General features: G+C 42.9%; 1 protein-coding gene across 2 annotated transcripts in view; it reads right to left on the bottom strand.

Moving 5' to 3' along the window:
• The window catches only part of TTLL7 (tubulin tyrosine ligase like 7), a 329157-nt gene that overhangs the window by 236344 nt on the left and 67412 nt on the right, over positions 1 to 25401 (bottom strand). For both annotated transcript variants that reach the window (XM_077450362.1, XM_077450361.1), the window contains exons 3-7: positions 23013 to 23150; positions 21194 to 21315; positions 19762 to 19829; positions 13826 to 13984; positions 9562 to 9778 (exon numbers count right to left, since the gene is read on the bottom strand). In XM_077450362.1, the coding sequence (XP_077306488.1) occupies positions 9562 to 9778; positions 13826 to 13984; positions 19762 to 19829; positions 21194 to 21315; positions 23013 to 23150 (704 nt within the window). The remainder of the gene's footprint in view (positions 1 to 9561; positions 9779 to 13825; positions 13985 to 19761; positions 19830 to 21193; positions 21316 to 23012; positions 23151 to 25401) is intronic.

Below are 25401 nucleotides of genomic sequence, written 5' to 3'. Positions count from 1 at the left end.
CCTGCCTGGTGTGTTCCTTGGTCTTCATGATGCTCTCTGCGCATTCAACAGAACCCTGAGACTATCACAGAGCAGGTGCATTTATACAGAGACTTGATTACACACAGGTGGATTCTATTTATCACCATCAGTCATTTAGGACAACATTGGATCATTCAGAGATCCTCGCTCAACTTCTGGAGTGAGTTTGCTGCACTGAAAGTAAAGGGGCCGAATAATTTTGCACGCACCACTTTTCAGTTTTTTATTTGCTAAAAAAGTTTTAAATATCCAATAGATTTCGTTCCACTTCACAATTGTGTCCCACTTGTTGGTGATTTTTCACAAAAAATTAAAATTTTATATCTTTATGTTTGAAGCCTGAAATGTGGCAAAAGGTTGAAAAGGGGGCCAAATACTTTCGCAAGGCACTGTAGTAGAAGGGCCTGCCTGATTGTATAAAAATTGAAACCCCTAAGGTTTGACCGCATGACCCAATCATGATTCTCATTATCTTTATTCAGACTGGAGCTCTATTGTAAATATGAAGCAAGACCGGCCAAGCTGAACTTCTGGCATACAACTATCCTTGATCTGTTCTTTAACAACCTTCACCAGTCTAATACACAAACACTAACCATTATTTTTCACCAAGCACAGATGACATGGATGGAGCCCTTACAATGTATAATACTCCATGCATCATTGGTATAGTACCTTTAATCATAACAGTTACCTTCAAACATTTCACCCTCATTAAAGTCAGATAAATGTAAGGCAGCCTCACCCAGCTTCTCCCAGCCATGACAACCATCTATTATATATTCTAGAAATGTAAATACAGATATGCACGCCATTCTGCCATATTGACTTTAAAGGATCTCAGATTAATGAATTGATCCTGGGGGAAAACCTTCCACCTTGACTAATCTCCAGATGTTTCTACTTAGACTTTACAGAACTTCCCCAAGATGGATCAAACTTGAGAGAACTTCATCTTCACCGTCACTCTGATGTTTCATCATTTTTCATAATTAGATTGTTTATCTAGTAAATTCAGCCAAGGCCACGGTTCCTGATTAAAATGTATCCATTTATAATGTTTGATTACAATGGATGATATGGCACGTTTCAGTGTTTACTGTGTATGAGGTTTACACTGCGACGGCTTCGCTGATTGTGTCAACATATGCCGTGTATATTCTGTCAGTGTGGGATGGGTGGTCTCAGCAGGCAAGTGTTAATGAGGCATAATATTGTAATATACCTATACAATGTGTATACAGTCAGCAGGGGTCATCTACTTTAGGAGTTTTATGGACAGGCTGGGTGAAGGCCAAGCAAAGCCTACAGTTATATAGGTATGCCTTGAAAGGTAAACCAGACACAATCTCAGTTATACTTACCGTATTTATTGGCGTATAACATGCGCCGGCATATAACACGCACTCCAAATTTAGGAGGGAATTTAAAGGAAAAAACTTTTAGGAGGGAAGTTTAAGGAAAAAAAAAACTTTAACTTTAAATGCCCATCAATGCAGCCTTATCAGTGTCCACCTGCAGCCTTGTCCATCATTGCATCCTTGTCAGCGTCATATGCAGCCTTGTCATGCAGCCTTGTCCATCGTTGCACTCTTGTCAGTTTCATTTTCAGCTTTGCCGTTTAAAAATGGCACCGCCGAGATACAGAGCCGGATGTCCTGTGCATCTCGGCGGCACTCAGTAGCTCTCGACGGCTTTCGGACGCTCTCGGCAGCTTTCAGCCGCCGAAAGACACCGAGAACAGCCTAAAGCCGCCCACACGCTCACAATTGGCGGGGGATCAGCATATAACATGCACCCACGATTTTCCCGATTTTAAGGGGAAAAAAGTGTGTGTTATACGCTGATAAATACGGTATTTCTCCTTCCTCCCCATCCACTGTCCCTTGCCAAAATTGGCATCTTCCACCCAGCTTCTTCCAGGTGCCAGGCACCTTCATTGGGCAGCACAGGATGACGTCACTCCTACACATGGGCATGAGCGCAGCCATTCCGGCATACAAGGACTGGGTGGAATGTAAACCCTAACAATGAACTTACGTTATTTGCTTTTGTTTGGTCTGTTTGTATAGTAGTAGCATCAGCAGTGTTAATTTTGGCAGCAAATTTTGTTTTAGGCCCCTTTCACACTTGGGCGGTGGGTGCGTCAGCCGCTATTTTTAGCAGCGCTTTACCGTCAATTTCGTCGCGTTATTGGGCCGAGAAGGGGTTAAAACCACTACAAAGCGCTGCTGCAGCAGCGCTATGCTGGCGGTATAGCCGTGCTGCTCCACTGATTTCAATGGGCAGGAGCGGTGAAAGAGTGGTGTATACACATTGCTCCTTCACCGCTCCAAAGATGCTGCTAGCAGGACTTTTTTTTGCGTCCTGCCAGCACACCGCTCCAATGTGAATGCGCTCGGGGAATTTCACATTGGAGACACAGCAGTGGCTCTTTCAGGGCGCTTTGCAGGCGCTATTTTTAGCACTGTAGTGCCTGCAAAGCGCCCCAGTGTGCAAGGGGCCATTTTAGTTTTAGTCCTATATTAGTCTTCATATTTTAGTCTACTAAAATCTCCAGTACATTTTAGTTGAATAAAATAGAATGTGTTTAGTTAAATTGTAATGCATTATTTAACCACTTCAATACAGGGCACTTATACACCTTTCTGCCCAGACCAATTTTCAGCTTTCATATTTTGAATGACAATTGCGCGGTCATGTGACGCTATACCCAAACACAACTTTTATCATCTTTTTCCCACAAATAGAGCTTTCTTTTGGTGGCATTTGATTGCCTCTGCAGTTTTTATTTTTTGTGCTACAAATAAAAAAACAACGCAAATTAAAAAAACAAAAAAAAACGTTTTTCTTTGTTTCTGTTACAAAACTTTGTAAATAAGTAAGTTATCTCCTTCACTGATGGGCACTGATGAGGTGGCTTTGATGAGGTGGCACTTATATGCAGCACTGATAAGCAGCACTGAAAGGCACTGATATATAGCACTGATGGGCACTCATAGGCAGCACTGATGGGTGGCACTCATAGGCAGCACTGATAGGCAGCACTGATCAGAGGCACTGGCAAGCATCACAGATGGGCACAGAGTGCCATCCCTAATGGGCAATTATTGCCATCTCTGGTGGGCCCTAGTGGGCTTACCTGGTGGTCATGGGTGGGCATTCCTAGTGGCTATCCTTGCTGGCCATGGGTGGGCATTCCTGGTAGCCATGGGTGGGCATCCTTAGTGGTCCTGGGTGGGTATTCTCGGGGAGGGGGGGCTGCACTGACGCCCCCCGTCAGCAGAGCAGCCGATCATCTCTCTTCTACTCGCGTCTGTCAGAAAGAGTCGAGGAAAAGTCGATACACGGCTTTTCCTGTTTACACTGTGATCAGCTGTGATTGGACACAGCTGATCACGTGGTAAAGATCCTCCATCAAGGGCTCTTTACCTAAATCAGAGATGCAGTTTGTCAGACTGACACACCACACCACAGATCGGGCGCACGATCGCGGTTTATCCTGCTGATCGTCATATGACATCCAGTCAGGATAACTGAACCACTTCCCGGCTGTCATTCTGCTATGGGCCGGGTGGGAAATGGTTAAGCATTTCTCTAGAATTTCCAAACTTATTTTATACTCCTGGAGTAAAAGAATCTAATATCATGTTATTATTTATGGTATTAAGGTTCAAACTAACTCTCAGATACAGATTTAAACAATCTGGACAGTCTGAGGAGGCCTGTAATGCTGCACAGTGCTGGATGGTGGTCATCTGAGGGATGGCCTGTAATGCACAGTGCTGGATGGTGGTCATCTGAGGGATGGCCTGTAACGCACAGTGCTGGATGGTGGTCCAAGGGATTGCCTGTAATGCACAGTGCTGGATGGTGGTCCGAGGGATGGCCTGTAATGCACAGTGCTGGATGGTGGTCATCTGAGGGATGGCCTGTAATGCACAGTGCTGGATGGTGGTCTGAGGGATGGCCTGTAACGCACAGTGCTGGATGGTGGTCCAAGGGATTGCCTGTAATGGACAGTGCTGGATGGTGGTCCGAGGGATGGCCTGTAACGCACAGTGCTGGATGGTGGTCATCTGAGGGATGGCCTGTAATGCACAGTGCTGGATGGTGGTCCGAGGGATGGCCTGTAATGCACAGTGCTGGATAGCCTGCTGTAATTGTAATGTACCATAACTGTTATTACTGTACACACTCAGTCTGCTCTGCTCTAGGAGCCTGGTGGCGCGATCACCTCGTCAGGACTCAGGACTCGGGAGGCCTGGCTGGCCTGTAATGCACAGTGCTGCTCTCACTCTCAGGCCTCTGGAAGTTGTCTTGTCAGATTGCGCTTGTTTGCTGGGAGCGGATTGCGGAAGCAGGCGGAGCTAGTTAGTTCACGAGGGTAAACGTCCCTGCCTCACATTTGCATCCAGCTTTCATTCATGAATGAACACAGATCTGATTTCCGTCATAGTTTTCGTCAGTGGAGAGAAAATGTGCTGTACTTTAAGTTTTCATCACTGTAAAAATGCCGCTGACTAAATCGTTGATGAAAAAGTTTTCATTTACGAAATTAACACTGAGCATCAGGCAATAGAGGTACCAGAGGGCAGTCAGGTCTGCATACCATCTGGTGTCAGTCCCAACACAAGACAAGGTGATCCTTATCATGCCAGTTCACACCACTGTCCTGCGATGATGTGCACTGAAAAAGAATAGGGCATGCAGTCTTCTTTTTTCAGTGCGGTGCGGCACAATTCAATTTTTTAAATCATATTTACCTAGGAGGATACTGCATCTCTCCCCCGCCAGCTCTAAGGCTGAGAACTGAGCGATCAAATATTGCCCATCGCTTGGTTCTCACAGCTCTGCTCTGTCTCCCACGCTCACCGGTGTGCTGGGCTGTGGAGAGGGTGGGAGTGGTTGGCTTGGCTCTCAGTGGCTTGCTAAAAGGTTGAGCCAAGTACCCAGTCCAGGCATGTGGGCGAATCCTGACCATATTGTTGCAATCTTGCCCCAGCCTGGGCCAGCTCTGTGACATCAGCTGCCAGCGGGCTTGAGCCTGCTGTCAGCTGAAAATGGATCACAGGAATGCAGAACGATCTGCACTCCTGTGATCCACAGGAGAAGTACAGAAAAACGAGCTTTGGCTGTACTTCTCCTTTAATGAATTGACACTATGGGGGTTATTTACAAAAGGCAAATCCACTTTGCACTGCAAGTGCACTTGGATGTGCAGTCGCTCTAAATCTAAGGGGTAGATCTGAAATGAGTAGAAGCTCTGCTGATTTTATCATCCAATCATGTGCAAGCTAAAATGCTGTTTTTTATTTTCCTTGCATGTCCCCCTCGGATCTACAGCGACTTTACTTCCAAGTGCACTTTCAGTGCAAAGTGGATTTTCAATTAGTAAATAACCCCCCCATGTGTCATTTTAAGTTCATACATAAAAGAAAAAAGTAGACAGTGCTGGCAAATTAGCGCTGTTCTTCCCAGTGCATGCACTCTGTTTTAGCCCTCATTCTCACTGGTGCGATTTTACAGTTCCAAAGCACGTGACTAGCCGCACCCTATTGCCGGCAATGGAAGCGTTCAAATTGTCGCTACTCATGTCGCTACTCATGTCGCAGCGATTATGAAAAAGGTTCCTGCACGACTTTTTTCCATAGGCTTCTGTTAAATCTGCAGCTTTGAAATTGCACTGAAGTAGCATGATTTCAAAGCCACACCAGTGTGAGCCAGGGCTTAAATTGGAACTTCAGTCGTTTTTTTCATCTTTCCAGCTAATAAATCTTCTGCCCTTGTTGTTTTAACTTTGGATAGTAAAATAATTTTTTTCTGCCAGTAATACCTTATACAGCCCACTTCCTTTTTCTTGTCTGGTCATTAGCCTAGGCTTATGGCATCATGCACAGCGCTCTCTCCTGAGAGTTTGCCAGGAAGGGAGGGTTGATGAGTCATAAGAGGGCCAATAAGAGCGGGAGGTGCGCCTCTGTGTGTCTGTGTAAATCCAGGAAGTGAACAGGCAGCAGCTTCAGCTTCCCACAGTTAAAATAGATGCAGCCAGACTCAGTGGAGAGAGATTTCTGCAGCATATTTGGCAAGTACAGAATCACAGTATATATAAAATAATATGCAAAGTGGTTGGAGGGAAGCTTCAGAATGGCAAATAATGTTTTGATTAGAAATTATGTGAGCAGACTGCAGTTCCTCTTTACCCTTCCCTACAAAGTTATCCTTTACTGCAGTGCTACCCCCTAGTGCTAAGCCTTATCTAATCCAAGATAAACCAATCAACCAATGAACCAATCACTGGCTTCACAGCAGAAGGAGCCATGCTGATTGGTTTCTGCACAAGCCCCTGCAATGAGGGCATTCAACAGAAAGTCCAATTAGTTGTATATTAGATATACATTCTAGAATGCAGGAGGAAGCTTTGGAAACAACTGTTTGCCTGTAGCTGTTTAAAGTGCGACTCAATGTGGCAAGAAAAAACTAGAAAATCACAAGGATCCTACAGCAAGCCCTTGGATGGAATCAATGAGCGCACATATTACATACATTAAGCAGCCAACATGTGGATAGCATTTAACTGACATTATCGTTTCTTTTTTTCTCCTCAACTTAAATGTCTGCGGCTGTGTATGCCCGGGGGGACACGCTTATTTGACAATCCCCATCACAAAGTGAAGATTGAGGAGATTTAACGGGTTAGGTTAACGTGTTTTTTTTTTTTTACAGTGTTACCCTATATATTGTAGCGCTGCTGGTCCATGATTATGTGGTAGAAAACAGTAAACTGAACTTATATCTATATATTTATGTATAGCAAAAAACACAAAGATCGCATGTAGATTATCCTTAATATGGCTTCTGTGTAATATCAGAAACAGTAGAATACTACATACATACTACACGGCTGGTGCGAGGTAGACACAAACTGAAAAATACTTAATCCCCCCATCAATTGCAGCCTCACTGTGCCCATCAAGTGCAGCCACTTGTGCCCATCATATGCAGCCACTTGTGTCCAGTATATGCAGCCACTTGTGCCCATCATACGCAGCCACTTGTGCCCATCATACGCAGCCACTTGTGCCCATCATATGCAGCCACTTGTGCCCGTCAAATGCAGCCACTTGTGCCCAGTATATGCAGCCACTTGTGCCCAGTATATGCAGCCACTTGTGCCCAGTATATGCAGCCACTTGTGCCCAGTATATGCAGCCACTTGTGCCCAGTATATGCAGCCACTTGTGCCCATCATATGCAGCCACTGTGCTCACCACCCACCCCCCCCCCCCCCCCCACTCACGGGGCTCGCGGCTCTACTTCCTACCCCCCTTCGGTGCCATATTTGACACCTTTCGGGGGGGAACGGGTACCTGTTTGTGACGGGTATCTGTACCCGCTTCCAAGATATCTTGCAGCAGCAGGTTTACTGAGAAGTTTTCCCCCCTTCCTCCTTCTCCTGTGTCAGGCCAGTCAGAAAGTGCAGCGCGTATCGCACATGCGCAGTAGGGAACCAGGTGTGGAGCCGCAAGTCTTCACTGCCGTTTTCCCTTACAGGCAATGGCAACGTCAGCACCCGAGAGCCAATGGAAATATCGGCTGATGTGATGACATCGCTGAATTCCAAGACAGGTAAGTGTCCTAGAATTAAAAGTCAGCAGCTAGAATATTTGTAGGGGCAGGGGGGCAGGACTCTACATTTATAAATTATAGCTATGGATATTTTAACCATGGTTTTATTGGACTGACTTGGACCATTGTAACTTTGTATATACCATAACTGGCTGATGCCCTTGGAAGCTTGAAATCACTAAAGTAGAAACCGCTACTCCAGTGCTTGCTTCTGGGTCCTGCGCCAAGCGGCTGCACTGCTGTATTCTGAAGACAGGAGATTGGCCACTCAGCATAGGCGCTATTTGAAAAATTCTTGCCATTTTTTAAATGAATGCAAAGCATTCCCTGATTGGACGTTATGTTACTGCCCATCTTGCCACCTCTTCCAATTAGATATTTCAAAGATTGAAAAGCATTCTCTGAATGGCACCCATGCAAAGCAGCCAACCTCCTGTGTTCATATTACAGTAGGGCAGCCACTTGGCATGGGACCCGGAAGCAAGTAGAGATCACTGGGGTAACAATGTCTACTTCAGTGATTTCCAGCTTCCAGGGGCATCATCTAGGAATGCCTGTGTTTTTTTGTACCTTTGAAAGTGCAATTTTACTTTTAATAAAACTGATAATATTCAGTATACAGAGTGCACAATTTGTTTTCTGTTCTTTTATCCTTTTATGACCCAATTTTGCTGAGGAACTAAGCAAGTGTGAGAGAGAGGAGCCAGTGAGCCAATGTTCAGCTAATCCCAGGTTTAAAGGGAACAGGTATATTAAGACCTTGTATAATTTAAAGGTCTTAACCCCTTAATGTCAGTGCCTTCCAACCCTTTAGGAGGCTTCTAATACCAGGAGGCTGGGTGGGATTTCTGATCATGTGACTACCATGATTGGCTGTCACAACAGTCACATGATCTGAAAGCTACCGAATGGAAGCAGAGATTAGGAGGCTGCATTTGATGGGTACTGGTGAGGCTGCATTGATGGGCACCGGTAGGCTGCATTTGATGGGCACTGGTGAGCTGCAGTTGATGGGCACTGGTGAGCTGCATTTGATGGGTGCTTCTTTAAAAAGGTGGGGTATACATGGGCAGGGAAAAGGGGGTGGGGTCAGGGGTGGAGTAGGGGGGGGGGGGCTGGTTCCCCCCGTAAGATTTGTTAGTTAAAAAAACTGGCTCTTAACTTTTTTATCTGGCTCCTAGATTCAAAGCAAATTTGTCAAGCCCTCGTTATGTATATCTTTTTGAAAAACAGTAAATTATTATTCTTCGTGCTCACCTATCAACTGTTCAAAAAGAAAAGCTGCAGCACTCAAAGTTATGACAAACCAATAAATGAATTACCCAATGTGCTGTCCTAAAACCCAAACCCCAAATCAGTGTCAAAACTCAAAAAAATTCAAACACAGATAACAACCCAAATCTCCACAATAATTTCTCCACAAATTGGTGCTATATTTTTATATATTATATATATATATATATATATATATATAATGTGAAAAAACTGATTGTGCACATACAGTATATCAGCAACAGTCCATAAATTCATCAATCCGTGCGCCAAAAGAATATATAATGAATATCCCTCCTGAAGTTCAAAATTAATCCCAGTGTGTACTTAAAATTCCACCACCATTATAGATGGATTCTCATCTTTATTTAACCTCTTTACGCCGGCGATGCGCATATATGCCGCCTCTTGGCGGGGGAGCCTAAAAGACCCTGCATGTCTCCCCTGTGCTCCACTGAATGTAATGAAATACACATCATACTGCATTACATTCTTTCCCGGCCTTAATGGCTGAGGAAACTGTCAATGGGAACCCGGAAATTCCATCACACATCATAGATCACACGGCTGTCATTAATCTAAAATACATTAAAATGAATTGAAAATTGATATAAATACGTAGGAAGTTAATCAACCTACCAGATTGGACTCAGATGGTTGATGATACTTCTCTGTCCCCATCCTGACTAGACCATCATTGTATAGAAATATCCTTAGCGGATCGCAGGAAGTGACCAGGATGTAAATCCGCAGGTCAAACTTGTATCCTTCCAGCAAGAACGGTTTGTCGAGATATTCTTGAACAATCAGATGATCCTGAGCCTGGAGCTTCTCTCCATTTCGTATCAGAGAAATGCTGCAAATAAAAGACAAGAAATTAAAGAATGCGTTATTTCCCTATTGCATTTCACAATCTAAAGAAAGACTTTAAGGGGTTAATTTACTAAAGGTAAATAGTCTGTGCACTGCAAGTGCAGTTGCTCTAGATCTGAAGGGAACATGCAAGAAAAATAAAAATAAAAATGGCATTTTTGCTTGCACATGATTGGATGATAGAAATCGGCAGAGCTTCCCCTCATTTCAGATCTTCCCCTCAAATCTAGAGCAACTAGACTTCCAAGTGCCCTTGTAGTGTACAGAATATTTGCCTTTAGTAAATCAACCTTCTTGTGTTAGATGAAAATAATAAACAGACAGGGATTACCTAAAAAGTGAGAGCAACTGATCTCATAACAAAATCCCACATTTTCCCATAAAAGCCAAGTTTGAACATCAAAGTCGCATGACAAGTCGTAACCCATGTATTCCAATGACAACCATTCATATATGTGCAGCAACTTTAAAGTAGTTCATGCACAACTTTGGTCTGACTTTCATGAAACTTGAGAGCTATAGATTTCAACGTTAACCCTCAAAAGATGCACAAAAGTCTTACCTGAATGTTTTAAATGCAACAGTGTGTCCAACTTTGCACAAGGACAAGTCACATCCATGTCACAACCATCCAAAGTTTCATCAAAAACAGTATATAGGCTCTAAATTTCTTTAGCCTCTTTAGCAGTGGTCTCCAAACCACGGCCCTTTGTTTGCCTTTATCTCTTGGGGCACTTTTCCTTCCACTGATACAAACAATAGGGCATAATTACTGCTACTGACATCAGCGATAGGGCACTATTTCTTTCATTGACACCGATGGGACACTATTCCTCCCACTGATATAAATGATGGGCACTGATCCCCAAACTGACACCAACAATAGAGCACTATTTCTCCCATCAACGCCAACAATGGGGCACTATTTGTCCCACTGACACCAACAATGGGTCACTTATCCTCCCCCTAATACCAAAGATGCATTGCTTACCCCCACTGATATAAGGACAATTTCTACTCCCAATGAAACAGTCCAGCCCCCCCTAAAGTTTGAAGGACTGAAGACTGGCCCTTTGTTTAGACAGGCTGGAGACCCTTGCTCTATACCCTTAGGCCAACCATAGATGGAGTGAAATTCAGCTGGCTCAACAGGGACCAGATAATTTCGATCCATGTATGAGTAAGGAGGTTGTACAGAAGTCGATCAATTACTGTACAACTGCCCAGATTTTTCCACACTCGAATCAGCATCACTGGCTATAGCCGGCAATGCTGATCAGCGTATTCTGACAGCGGGGAAGTTTCCCCGCTGTCAGAATACAATAGCTCAGGGAGGAGGATTTCCCCATCCACCTCGAATGTGTGGATGGGGAAACTGAGTCAGTTCTTTTTGTTCAAACTGGATGCTGGAAGAATGAAAAAACAGTCCCATAACCTAGGCTGGCAAGGCAGTCCCTTGCTCCTCCCTCCTCTACCCCTTTAGTTCTCCTACCTAACGACTGACTCCAGACTGCACTGTCCACTTCCAACTCTTTCCTGTGAAGACCGGAGGGTTAGGAAAGCAGGTTAGGTTAGGAAAGCAGCACTGAGAGGAGCCAGCAGCTTTGAAAGTTGAAAACTGCAAGTGCCTGGGGTAAGAATTTTAACAAAGAGTTTACAGAGAAATATTTATTTTATTGTGCTCAATGTATTAAAGTGGAGCTCAACTCAAAAGGGGAAGTTCCGCTTGTCTGCCCCCCAACCCCGTCTGCTGCCACATTTGGCACCTTTAGTAGGGAACCGGCAGTGAAGCCGCAAGGCTTTCCCTTAGTGGAGATGCCAGCGGAAGCACCCCATAGCTGATTGAAGAATGGCCTCAGATAAAGACAACGCTGGATTCCTGGACAGGTAAGTATCCGAATATTAAACGTCAGCAGCTACAGTATTTGTAGCTGCTGACTTTTGATTTTTTTTTTTCTGCAGGAGCCTGGAGCTCCTCTAAGCTAAAAAACACTGAGAGTTTAATACTATTTTAGGTCTCCAGTGAAGAGATTTCTTCAAGTCTTAACAGGAGGTAAAGGAAAAAAATCTCCCATATAGAGACACAGGTGGCAATGAAAACCTGACATAGGCTCCTTACACACAGGGTGGGCTCCGTTGGGGTCGGCCTGCTCAGCGTGGACTCTCTCCGCTGATCCCTGCAGAGCAGGCGGATGACAGGTTCGTGTCTGCTCAGCTGATGCAGAGTGGACACAGACACAGCCCGCTCTCCTCTAAGCCCTGGTACACACGGTCGGAGATTCCGACAACCAAATCCATCGGAGTAATTCCGACTGATTAATTCCGGAAGAGGTCCGGAAGTGATGTTGCATACACACGGTCAGACTAAGTTGTCGGAAAATCCAATTGTACATAACATGATGACGTTATTTCGTTACGACGGGACTACGTTCAGGCTAGTAGCCAATAGCTTTGGTCTAGGAATTTGATCTGAGCATGCGTGGCACTTTGTCCGTTGGAGTAGGCTACACATGATCGGAGTATGTCCGATCGGAGCATTTGGTCAGAAAATTTTACCGGCAAGTTGGAAAAGTTGGTCCGTCGGATATTCCGATGGAAACAGTCCGATGGAGACCACACACAGTCGGAATATCCGACAAAACGGTCCGATAGGACACATTCCGACTGAATCTCCGACCGTGTGTACAAGGGCTATGAGCGGTCGGATGTAAACGGACCACATCTATGTTTACATCCAACTGCCACCCGTTCTGATCCCTGCCCGTCTGTTCTTAGTGGATAGGATCAGTTGTCAGTGGGTGTCAATGGACACATGTCCTACACTATCCTAAACAAAGGAAAAATGTCTATTAAATATATAGAAGACACCAAAACTTCTGATTTACTATAGATTTGTCAACAGCAGTGTGAAAGATAATGAAGGAAGTCTCAGACACTGGCAGCTGGTGGGTTCTTCTTTTGGGGGGGGGGGGGGGGAGCGGCAAAAAAACAACACCCCCCACGCACGCTCGGCCGGTCTGGCACTCACCCACTCATGTGGCAGGGCTGTGGTGTCCTCTCCTCTTCTTAGCCTGGAGTGTGGGCAGCAGCGGCTTCAGTGTCCGCTCCTCCAGCTTCCTCCGCTGTGTCTCCCCTCTTCCACCAAAGCGCTAGCAGTGTTAATTTTAGTCCCATTTTAGTCTTCATAATTGTTTGAGTCGTATTTAGTCGACTAAATCTCCAGTGCATTTTAGTCGACTAAAATGTCTTACGTTTTAGTCAACTAAAATCTCCGGTACATTTCAGTAATTGCAATTTAGTTGTAGTCATAGTCTTTTGACTAAAATGGCTTTTAGTTTTAGTCTCATTTTAGTCGACTAAAATAGTATTCATTTAGTCGACTAAATAGTTTTAGTCATTTTAGTCGATTAAAATAGTTTAGTCGTTTTAGTCGACTAAATTAACACTGAGTGCTACGCATTCAACAGGATCTCCTGCACTTTGGCCAATCGGGTCTCACAGACCTGCTTCCTGATTGGTGGAGAGGAACTTTAGTGTGATAATAACAAAAAATCATTTGCAATGGTCACACAACTGAGTGGGCTCGGAGCACAATGCTCTGCGCTCCGAAGCCACCCTTTTTTGAAGCCTATTAGAGAATCTGGCTCTAATCAGGTGCCTCAAAAAAACACCCAACCCACATTGGAATCCATGGTCCAGCACCACTGATATGTAGATCAGGGGGTCGGGCGCATGGATAGGGGAGGAGGTACCCGCGCGTCACCTCTATGGACGAGCCGCCACTGGTCTCAGACCTCTTATAGTATTTCCTATTAGGCATCATTTTGCTGGTGTAGGTGTAAAATAACTGACAGATTCACTTTAAATTTAGCTACTCTGCTACTCTAAAGCGAGACATGTGAATATTAACTTGCTCTCAAATAAAGCACTTATTTTTTTATACTTTGTGATACTGATTGTGACCTCTGATAAGACAGAATGCATTGTTTCCCAATATCCCCTCATATAAACCAAAGTAAGGGGAGATTACCCATGACCCATTGCCCCATTGGCAGGTTTGATAATAAAGGTTTTCTGTTTCCTCTTCTTCTTTAATTCTTTCACATAGTTTTGGTACTGAGTATATTCAGCGGGGAATATCCAGGTGCGTGGAATAAAGCCGTATTCATGAGGCTGACACTTGATCATTCTGAAAGACACAACACACATAGCCGATCTAATACAACTCACCACAGTCACATGCAAAAGAAAAAAAAACATTTATAGAGGGATTTGTGAAAGCTGCACTGTCAACAGTCTAACGGAGCTTTTCACACTTGAGTGACTTGGTCTGCGACTTGGGACTGAAAAGTCGCGTGACAAGTCATACCCCAAGATTTCCAATTACCGTTCGAGCTGCACGATTCTGGCCGAAATGAGAATCACAATTTTTTTGCTTAAAATAAAAAAGATCACGATTTTTACAACGTAAAATCTTTCACATTATACAAAAAAATTGGGCTACCTTTACTGGTTAGTTTTATTTATTTATTTATTTATTTATTTATTTATTTATTTAATTCATTAAAGTAATTTTTTACCAAAAAATTGCATTTGAAAGACCGCCGTGTGACATAAAATATTGCAACAACCACCATTTTATTCTCTAGGGTCGTTACTAAAAAAAATATATATATATATATATATATATATATATATATATATATATATATATATACATATATAATGTTTTGGCATCGTGAAACACTTTTGTCAAGATGGCAACAGGGAAAAAAATCACGATAACGATTCTTGACAATTAATCGTGCAGCTCTACCGTTCATATTTATTTATTTCAGCTAATTATATAGCGCAGTCAATTTACGCAGCACTTTACAAATACATTGTACATTCACATCAGTCCCTACCCTCAAGGAGCTTACAATCTAAGGTATATCTGTGCGACTTCAAGTTGCAGCAACTTCAAAGTAGACCCTGTTCTACTTTGATCCAACTTTGATGTGACTTGAGGTCCATAGATCTCAAGATTACACAGGCATTGCTTCAATTCACTGCAAAAAAAATCACGGAACATTTGCACGACTTTCAGGTCGCACAAATGTAAAAAGGGGCTTAAGGGTCTATGCGAATGGGGTTTTGGCTTGCAGCATCACTTTGACAATGGTCTGAGGGCCATTTAGGATAATCGCAATTCACTGACAGGTGAAACTGATCTGCAGTTGGCCTCCTTCTCACTTGCAATTGACCACCTCCAGGTGGGTTTTGCATCCCCATAGACTTGTATGGGAAGGCAAAACCCGTCAGAATCAAATAAAAGCCACACGACACAGTTCCTTAAAGCCTAAGTGAAACTACACCCCCCCCCTTCCTTCTCTCCTCGCAGCGGTAATCTTCAGATGTTTTTGGCGTTATCCCTTTCCCGCCGAGTGTACGCAAATGTGCGTACTCGGCTTTAAGGGGTTTACCATGATGATGCCCGCAGCTGCACGGATAAAAACCGATGCAGCTAAAAGCCACTCGGCTGTTATCCCGAAGGAGTGGGAGGGGACGTCCCCCTACCGCTCTTCCCGGGCCTCCAGGTGGCCCGATCGACAATCCGTCGCTTCTGGCGGCTAGGGACAGACTAGAGCGAAGCCAGAAACAGCTTTGTTCCAGCCTCCTGATTGTAAACATGGAAGCGACGTCACAACGTCACTTCCTGTTTACTCGGCAGCCAATGGCACCGGTTTTAAAAAAATATACAGTATTCAGAATCACCGAAAACGGCGATCTGAATACTTTGAAGTACAAAGGAGGGATTGGAGGTCTTTTAGACCCCCGATCCCTCCATAAAGAGTGCCTGTCACCACCTATTACTGTCACAAGGGATGTTTACATTCCTTGTGACAGCAATAAAAGTGATCAAAACATTTTTTTTTTTAAACACAACTTAATAATATAAAAATAAATAAAATAAATAAGAAAAAAAAAAATTAGCCCAATTTTTTTGTATAATGTGAAAGATGATTACGCCAAGTAAATAGATACCTAACATCTCAAGCTTTAAATTTGTGTACACTCGTGGAATGGCACTAAACTTTGATACTTAAAAATCTCCATAGGCAACGCTTAAATTTTTTTTTACAGGTTACATGTTTAGTGTTAGAGAAGGTCTAGGGCTAGAATTAATTATACATAATGGTGCGCTCTGGTCAACTTCCTATTACACAATCTACAACGGAAAAAACAAGGATACCAATCCTGGGACTGCTATAGGGGATATATGTTGAACACCATGCTGTGCAAAAATGCAATAATAATATGATAACAATAAGCAAAAATTATATAAAGTGCAAACAGATTTATGTGCACTAACCAAAAATACGAAAATACTAAGCACTTATCACGAAGGCGTGTGCAAATAAACAATAATGGATGTCACTGGCGATAAACTTCCTTCACATCCAGTACAAAGTGCTATTGTGCTAATTGCTATTCCACCTAGCTCATGAGCAGCAAAGCTCCCAATCCCAAAACTACTTCAGGGGAGGAGTACTTTGCAAAATTACAATAGTGTCATATATAATTAAATCATTTAAAGTGCATAGAAAAATTGTGTAAACAGTTTAACAAAGGTGCAAACCAAACTGTGCACTTATCACAAATGATATGCAAATAAGCAATACATATTCAAAAACAAAGAAAAGGAAAGTGTTATTTGGGCTTCTTGGCATTCAGCTTGTTTCCCAAACAACCCAAAAATAAGTGCCAGGAACATGTAACAAACATGTAGCAACAACATATAAAAAACAATCCGATGAGAGTTACTATATAATAATCACAGAAAAATAATATTAATAATATTAATAAAATAATAATAAAATAAAATTAATAATAATTACTATGTTTGTACTTTGGATGTATTATGTCTTTTTCCATCAGTAGAAGATATACTAATATTGAGATATGGTGTAATTTTAATGTATTTGTAATGTGAGGATTATACCATCCACTAGATGGCGATAGTATAGGACATATATACCATCACTGGGATGTTAAATGAAGTCTGTAGCTTGAATAATACTGTAATATTTGTGGTGGTGATCCTGGTGTTTTTTTAATTTACGTTTATATATATATATATATATATATATATATATATATATATATATATATATATAGTGTCTTGCAAAAGTATTCGGCCCCCTTGAACTTTTCAACCTTTTGCTACATTTCAGGCTTCAAACATAAAGATATAAAATTTAAATTTTTTGTGAAGAATCACCAACAAGTGGGACACAATTGTGAAGTGGAACTAAATCTATTGGATAATTTAAACTTTTTAAGCAAATAAAAAACTGAAAAATGGTGCGTGCAAAATTATAATTATATAATTATATAAAAATTTCTTTATTAGTTTTGTATGGTTGGTGTATTAAATAAAATTTGATTTTAAATTGATTGAGCGCTGAACAAAATGATGCTAAAGCTGATGAGATCTAAGTCACTATGGCAACCGGCATGTTGTTTTGTGGTATATAAACAGCAGAAACTATCGCAAGGCTATCCCTTGATAAAGTCATGTGACATATGATGCAACGCGTCGGGTGGAGCCAGTGACGTTACGTTCGGAGCCCTCTGAGAATCCAGCAAGGTGGCTTGTCTGGAAAACGCCAGCCACCTTATCCAGCTGATTGTTTTTAAGCGCTATCTATCAGCTTTGGTTATGTGAGTGCAATTGATGTGGATGTAGTTCGCAGAACCTATAATCGCTGCGCAATGAAAGTTTTTGTTTCACTTTGTGCCATGATCGGATCGGATCTGAAGCAATTTGATCGTGAGTGTTGACGTCCCGGAAAGTTTCCTCTCCGCTCTATTGTGGGAAACGTTCGTAAACTATACTATCTTATGATAGTGGTGGGACTGTGTTTCCTTTATGAATTAGAGACTGCACTCTATAAGTGGTATCAGTACTTAGCATATGTAGTGTTATTTATCACCATCCTGTTTTTGCAGTACGTTGAGTAGGAGGTGTTTAAAATAACACCAGCTAACATATATATATTTTCCGTTAGGATGTTTTATTTTTCTGTGATTATTACATAGTAACTCTCACCGGATTGTTTTTTATATGTTGTTGCAACATGTTTGTTACATGTTCATGAGCTAGGTGGAATAGCAATTAGCACAATAGCACTTTGTACTGGATGTGAAGGATGTCGCCAGTGACATCCATTATTGTTTATTTGCACACGCCTTTGTGATAAGTGCTTAGTATTTTCGTATTTTTAGTTAGTGCACATAAATCTGTTTGCACTTTATATAATTTTTGCTTATTGTTCACATATTATTATTGCATTTTTGCACAGCATGGTGTTCAACATATATCCCTTATAGCAGTCCCAGGATTGGTATCCTTGTTTTTTCCGTTGTAGATTGTGTAATAGGAAGCTGACCAGAGAGCACCATTATGTATAATTAATTTTTTTGGTGACAGAACACTGACATGGTTGCAGCCTAGTCATTTGGGTGTTTCCTATACATGTATGGTAATCCTACATATTTATTAATATCAGCGCTAAGGTTTTCTTTTATCAATATTCAACTAGGGCTAGAATTGTTGCTTTCGCTCTAACGTTTGCAGCGATAACTCACATGTGTGGTTTGAATGCCATTTACAACGTTGGGACGGGGGGGGGGGCTTTAATTTATTTATTTTTTTACACTTTTCCTTTATATTTTTTTTTTTTCACTTTTACAAGGAATGTAAACATCCCTTGTAATATGAATAGGGCATGACAAGTCCTCTTTACAGAGAAATCTGGGCTCTATAAGACTGATATCAAAAGAAAATGTGATCTCAGCCTTTCCTGTTAAAATAAATGGCAGTTTACATCTGCTGAGGCCGGATTTGACGTTATAACGTCACACCCGGCCTCCGAAGTTATAGAGACTGCCAGGTACCATCTGGTCCTCGGTCAGCACTATGGTAAACTTCGGCCGCCGACTTATTAATTCTCCGGCTCGCCGATTGCACGGTCGAGCTGGTAGAAGCACCAGAGGGTGGTCCCCTCCCCCCCACGTGCAAAAACAATCAAGCAGCTGAACAGCCGCTATGAATGTTTTTACGGTGCAGGAAATCGCCAGCAGAAAAAAAGATATCTGAATGATACCTGCAGCTGCAGGCGTCATTCAGATATCCCCACTCAAAGTCCAGGACGTCATATGACGTACAGAGTGGTTAAAAAAACTTCATTGTAATTTTCTTTTAAAAGAGAAGTATGGGGATTTTTTTTTAAAAGATTCATACTTACCTATGTGGATGCAGCATCAAACCAATGCTGCATCTGTCCCCCACCGTCTCTGCACTGAGAACAGAGCCACTGAACATCGCCGATGGCTCGGTTCTCACAGATCTCCGATAGGACAGCTGCTGACTGTTAGTTAGCATCTCTCCTCTCCGGTTCTCCACGCTCATTGGAGCGCTCAGTTGTGGAGGGGCGGGAGCGGCCGTCTCAGCGCCTCGCCTGCCATCAATCAAGGCAACTGGCGGATCCAGACTTGGAAGTCAGGATGACGCGCTGCCTCGACTGATGGCAGTGACGTCAGTGGAGAGAGGACTTCAGACCACTCTCCACTGAAAACGTGTCACAGGAGTGCAACACTAATTGCACTCCTGTGACCCAGAGGAGAAGCCCAGCCTAAAAAGCTCAGGCTGGATGTCTCCTTTAAGATCAGGTCAATCTTATTTTTATCCCTTATCACAGGGCCTTTAAACAGCATGGGGCCCATAGGCCGGTACCTACTCTGCCTATGTGGTGATCCACCACGGGCTTTAACTATGTAAGCATACACTTAGAAATGATTGAATCTGGGGTGTTATATTGGGTGGGGGCTGCAAAGAAGTGGTAAGAAAACACCAGTTTGTCATGGCCGTCTACACACTCATCCTATTCAACTGACATGACATCAGCATAGGAGACTCACTTGGTCATGTTTCTTGAAAGGCAGTCCTTCCGACAGAGCTCTCCCATCCCCGGGAAATGGTTAATCCTCTGAAATGATAAGGAGAAGAAAACACTGGTGAATAATATATGAGCAGCCTTCTTCAACAGGGTGTGGAGTAAACCTTAGAGCCCACTTAGGAATCCACTTCCACTGATCTTTTTACAGTTTCCCTATCATTGTTCTTTGTACTAATGTGTATCTAAACCCAAGAACAAAAATGTAATATATTGCAACTTACCAGTATTCAGATGAGGTAGTTATATTAGTTTTATCCTTTCAGGCTTTTTTTGTTTTATTTTCACTTGGTGCTCCTGCCAGTAATACACTTCCTGTCCTAGGGTGACAACACTCACCCTAGTACACCTTATATCTATGGAGGAGAGCAGTGTTGTCACCCTAGGCTTGATTTGGACTAGAGAACACAGTTCTCACAGTAGTTCACAGAAGAGAACTGGGACGGCTTATAACATAGTGAAGATATTTGCCAGCACACCATGGAACGACACAAATAGCGTCCAAATGGGTGAATTATTGCATGATCACAACACAAGGATAGTGCAACGTTTCAGAGCTGTGCAGGACCCCTTCGTCATCACATGCCTAACACTGCTAATATTATAAAACAGAGCTACATTAATTTATGTCTTTTTACATTGGCGACAACATGCCATTTGCTTTGTGTGCACAATTCCCCTTGAACTGTACAGATCCCCGAAATTTCGGCGGTTGAGGCATATCGGGCAAAAATGCCATTTTGCCGATAGAGAAAAAGGTGCCAATAATTCCGCAAAAATGCACGTGATTTTGCGGCGATTTTACCACAATTTTTCTGTGCTTATGGTGTGTTTTTCATGTCATGTCACTCAAAAACCACATCAAAAATGAAACATGAGTGCATTATTGATGCATTCCTGCTGTGTTTTCAATGCATTTCAATGGGTAGGTGTGTTTTTTTTTTTTTTTTTTTTTTTTTAACAGACCAAAAATGCAGCGCTATGGAAAAAATAGGTTACACCCAATAATAGACAAGGGGGCTGCCGCTACCTAATATTCTCAGTCTGATAGGTTGGAATAAAGATTGCCTTCTCAAAGTGCATCCTGAATTTTCAGTTTCGATTTTGGCACCAAGATTTCCATTTGGTGCACCTCTACTGCAAAGCCAACCAAACAGTAGATTGATGCCTATTCCCTGCGCTGCAGAAATACTTAGGGCTTCCCTCAGTTCTCCCTGCTTCTCCTTCCCATTTTTAATTCTCTTGTTGGGTTCATCCTCAATTTCCAGAAGTGACAAGAAAAGGATAAAATAAAGTTAGTGTACATGTTCAGTTTCCCTTTTTACCCTTTTACCCTAGGGATATATACATGAGTTACTTATGGCACATGCAGTAAATGTTTGCTGTCCTTTCCATACCTGATAGTTCCTGAGCTCTGCAATCTTCTCATGTTGTACGGCACAATCACTCCAGATGAGATACGCCGTTTCGTCATCATCCCGACTTTTCACAAAATGCATCTCTTCAATTACCTGACGGACTGTGAGAAGCAGGGAACAATACGGAAAGGCCTTAAAACAATCTTAAAGTCAACTCTAAGGTTAAAGCTAAACTCCAGGAATGAACTTTATTGCATACTTTGGCACGGTCCAGCTTGGCACAGAAGGACGGGGTGGAGAGGACAAGGGGTGACATCCCGATATCCACTTCATCCAATTAGAGAATGCCTTGTAGTCATTGAAAAAAAAACACAAAGCGTTCAATAAATGGCGGCAGTGCCATGTGAGCAACCTCTGTGGTCAATGTGCAGAGTGGAAGCCACAGAATCTAAGCAGGACCTGGAAGATAGAGGCTATCATTGTATCAGCGCCGAATAGCGTGTCATTGTACCAGCACAGTGATTGCAAGCTTCCCCAGCAGTCCGTCAGTTATGAGACATGCATTCTTATGCCGCATACACATGATCGGAATTCTCATCGGAAAAAGGTCTGATGGTTTTCCAGACGGAATTCCGACAGAATTCAGCTCAAGCTGTCTTGCCTACACACGGTCACACCAAATTCCGATCGTTTATAACGCGGTGACGTACAACACGTACGACGTGACTAGAAAAAGGAAGTTCAATAGCCAGTAGCCAATAGCTTCTGTCTCGTAGTTGAATCTGAGCATGCGTGATTTTTGGCGTGTCGGAATTGCATACACACGATCGGAATTACCGATAGAAAGTTTTTCCATCGGGAAAATTGAGAACATGCTATCAATTTTTGGCTGGCGGGAATTCGGACAGCTAAATTCCAATGGAGCGTACACACGGTCGTATTTTCCGATGAAAAGCTCTCATCAGTCTTTTTCTGGCCGGAATTCCGATCGTGTGTACGCGGCATTACACTGTGCCAAGCTGAACCTGTAACTATGCAATAAGGATCACTCAGCTCATATGCTCATAGGCCAGATGTGCTGAAAGGCTCCATAGGGCCCCCCGAAGTCCAGGCAGGGCCAGAGGAGGTGGACAGAGCCTCAAAAGAGTGGAATAAAGTTCCTCCTTAATCACTTTCCATTAATTGGGCTCATATATTGGAAGGTCTGCCTAGCCATGTGACCACTGTGATTAGCTTTCACAGTGGTCACACGATTGGGTGATTGGGAGGCAGTCCCACCGCTTCCTGATCATTAAAAAAGATTGAGATCTGTCTTGACCTGTCAGTGAGCGCTCTCTCAACACAGAAACCTCCGCCGCCTATAGAAGTATATGCTTTACTTGATCAGCAATGATTAATATCTGTTGCCAACGCATCAGCATGGCCCTTTCAATGCACTAAAATACAGAAAAAACAGACATGTTGTATTTTTGAAAACTACACAGCAGTGCTGAGAGGGGAACACATACTATCTTCATTATGGGGACCCATAACATATGCCTTTTAGTACACCAGAACACATGCATTAAAATGCAACAATGTAAATGGCCCTTAGTGAGCCATAAATACATAGTTCCAATATTCCTGTCTCTTCTCTTTATATTCGAAACCACAGACCTCGTGGTGCATACAATCATTTGACCAAAGACTGCTTCCTTCTCGGGAGATGGAGCTGTCTTCAATTTCTACATTGACACAGACTCCTGGGGGGGTACAAGCTTTTTTTTATGCAAGGGTATATTGGGTGAGAATTACTATGTCCAACCACCAGTCATGTCTACAGTCAGACTGAAAAAACGCGACACCCACATGCCCTTACCGATCTCATATTTAGTTCCAGAAACGTTTGCTGTGATGACTCCATTTTTCCTCTTCTTTCTGATCTTTCTCCTGTTGGAGCCATTGGACTGATAAGGCAAAGCTGAACCCAAGGACAAGCTGGATGACGCATGGCGATCTTACAAACAAAAAATAAAATGCAGTTAGGGTTCAATTTTTTAACCATTATTTCAATTACCTGGTACTTACCCACTGACAGGTGCAAGTTAAAGGGAACATGGAACAGATATGGGAGCTGCCATTGCTTAGCTGTTTTTAAAACGGACCTTGCAGTAGGGTTTACATCTTTGAATTGATTTACTAAAACTGGAGAGGGAAAATCTGGTGCAGCTCTGTATAGCAACCAATCAGCGGGACTTTACCCAAAAGGGGAAGTTTCAATTATTTACTTATTTTGCCCCCTTCTCTGCCACATTTGGCACTTTTTGGGGGGAGGGGGGAGCGGGTATCTGGTTTTGACAGGTATCCGCCTTCACTTCCTGTCCTCCCCCTTCTTTCCCTGCAATCTTCTGGGACACATCACAGGTCCCAGAAGACTTGTCTGTGAAGCTGCAAGCCTTCCCTTTCTGTTTCCCTTACTTGAGATGCCTGCACCTGCTTCCGAAGCCGATTGAAGAATTGGCTCTGTTGAGGACATCGCTGGATCCATGTACAGGTAAGTGTCCTTATATTAAAAGTCAGCAGCTACAGTACTTGTAGCTGCTGGCTTTTACATTGGGGGGGGGGGGGGGTGCCTGGAGTTTTTCGTTAGGTGAACAAGTTGAAGTTAGAAGCTGATTGGCTACCCAGCACAGAAGCCCCAGATTTTGCCCCAGATTTTGCAAATAAGTCTAATTTTAAGTAAAATGTAAAAGAAAAAAAATAGCAGAAGGGACAGTTCAGTAAAGCTTTGGATTGCGAGCATAATTTGTACCAGAAACATGCTTGTAATCCAAAGCACTTGTATAGCAAAGCAAATTTCACCATAATAAATAATGGAAACTCAAAGGATTCGTTCCACAACCATTTATTCATAAGTCCTTCTGTTTATAGTCCACATAAAAAGATTATAGCAATGTGACCAGGTTGTGTAACCATGAAATGTCAATCCACAAATGGAAGCCTCCACAAGGATTAGAACCAGAATCCAGCAGGAGCCAGAGAGTATAAAAGAGAAGAGAGTCGCCTCTAAGTATAGTAATTTGGTTACCGTATTTATCGGCGTATAAAACGCGCCAGCGTATAACACGCACCCCAAATTTAGGAGGGAATTTTAAAGAAAAAAACTTTTAGGAGGGAAGTTTAAGGAAAAAAACTTACATTTAAATGCCCATCAATGCAGCCTTGGCAGTGTCATTTGCAGCCTTGCATTGCAACCTTGTCAGTCATTTGCTGTCTTCCATTGCAGCCTTACATGTCATTTGCTGCCTTCCATTGCAGCCTTGTCAGTCATTTGCAGCCTTACATTGCAGCCTTGTCAGTCATTTGCAGCCTTGTCAGTTTCTTTTACAGGCTTTCCTTTTAAAAATGGTGCCGCCGAGATACAGAGCGGATGTCCTGTGTATCTCGGCGGCGCTCGGTAGCTCTCGGCCGTTCTCGGCTATTTTTGGCCGCATTCGGCCATTCTCAGCGGCTTTCGGCCGTTCTTGTCGGCTTCCAAAAATAGCCAAGGATGGCCGAAAATAGGCCGAAAGCTGCCGAGACTGGCAGAAAAGGCAGAAGAGCTTGCAACCGGCGGGGGATCGACGTATAACATGCACCCGCGTGTTATACGCCGATAAATAGGGTACATTTAATGAAGGTACAGCATTTAGCAACTCACATGGTTGATGAAAAAGAGGCACATCTAAGTATGCAGGCATCCGGGGTAATTCTGTCCACATAGACCATCCTCTGCACCGCCGACTCTCACCACTGTCAGTCTGCAATTGTGACCAGGAAGACTACCCTGCAGTACAGCGATCTGAAACGAAGGCTTGAACCGCTCGTCAAGCGCAGAGTGGAAGGGATGACATTGATGATGGTGCGGGGATGGTCTATGTAGAGAGCTTTACCCCGGATGCCTGCATACTTAGATGTTCCTGTTTTAATCATAAACCATGTGAGTTGCTAAATGTTTTACCTTCATTAAATGTAACCATAGTGCTACACTTAGAGATGCCCCTCTTCTCTTTTATACCCAGCTGTGACATGACGCTACTTGGATGTCAAGACATCACTTGTATATCAAGTAAAATTCTATTTAAAAATGTTGCTTGTCTTGCAAAATTCTCTTAAACCAAGTTACTCTCAAACCAAGGTTTTACTGTACTTACATTTAATGAGAGGTGTCTCTTGTGCTGGTGCCAGCTGTCTTAGGTGAAATCTGAAGCCCTCTGCCCCATTGCCTC

The sequence above is a fragment of the Lithobates pipiens genome, unplaced genomic scaffold (genome assembly GCF_037356315.1).
Source record: "Lithobates pipiens isolate NorthernLeopardFrog02 unplaced genomic scaffold, aLitPip1_a1.2 Scaffold_23, whole genome shotgun sequence".
Lineage (NCBI taxonomy): Eukaryota > Metazoa > Chordata > Amphibia > Anura > Ranidae > Lithobates > Lithobates pipiens.
Note: the sequence above shows the minus strand (reverse complement) of the source record. Positions and strands in the feature narration are given on the sequence as shown.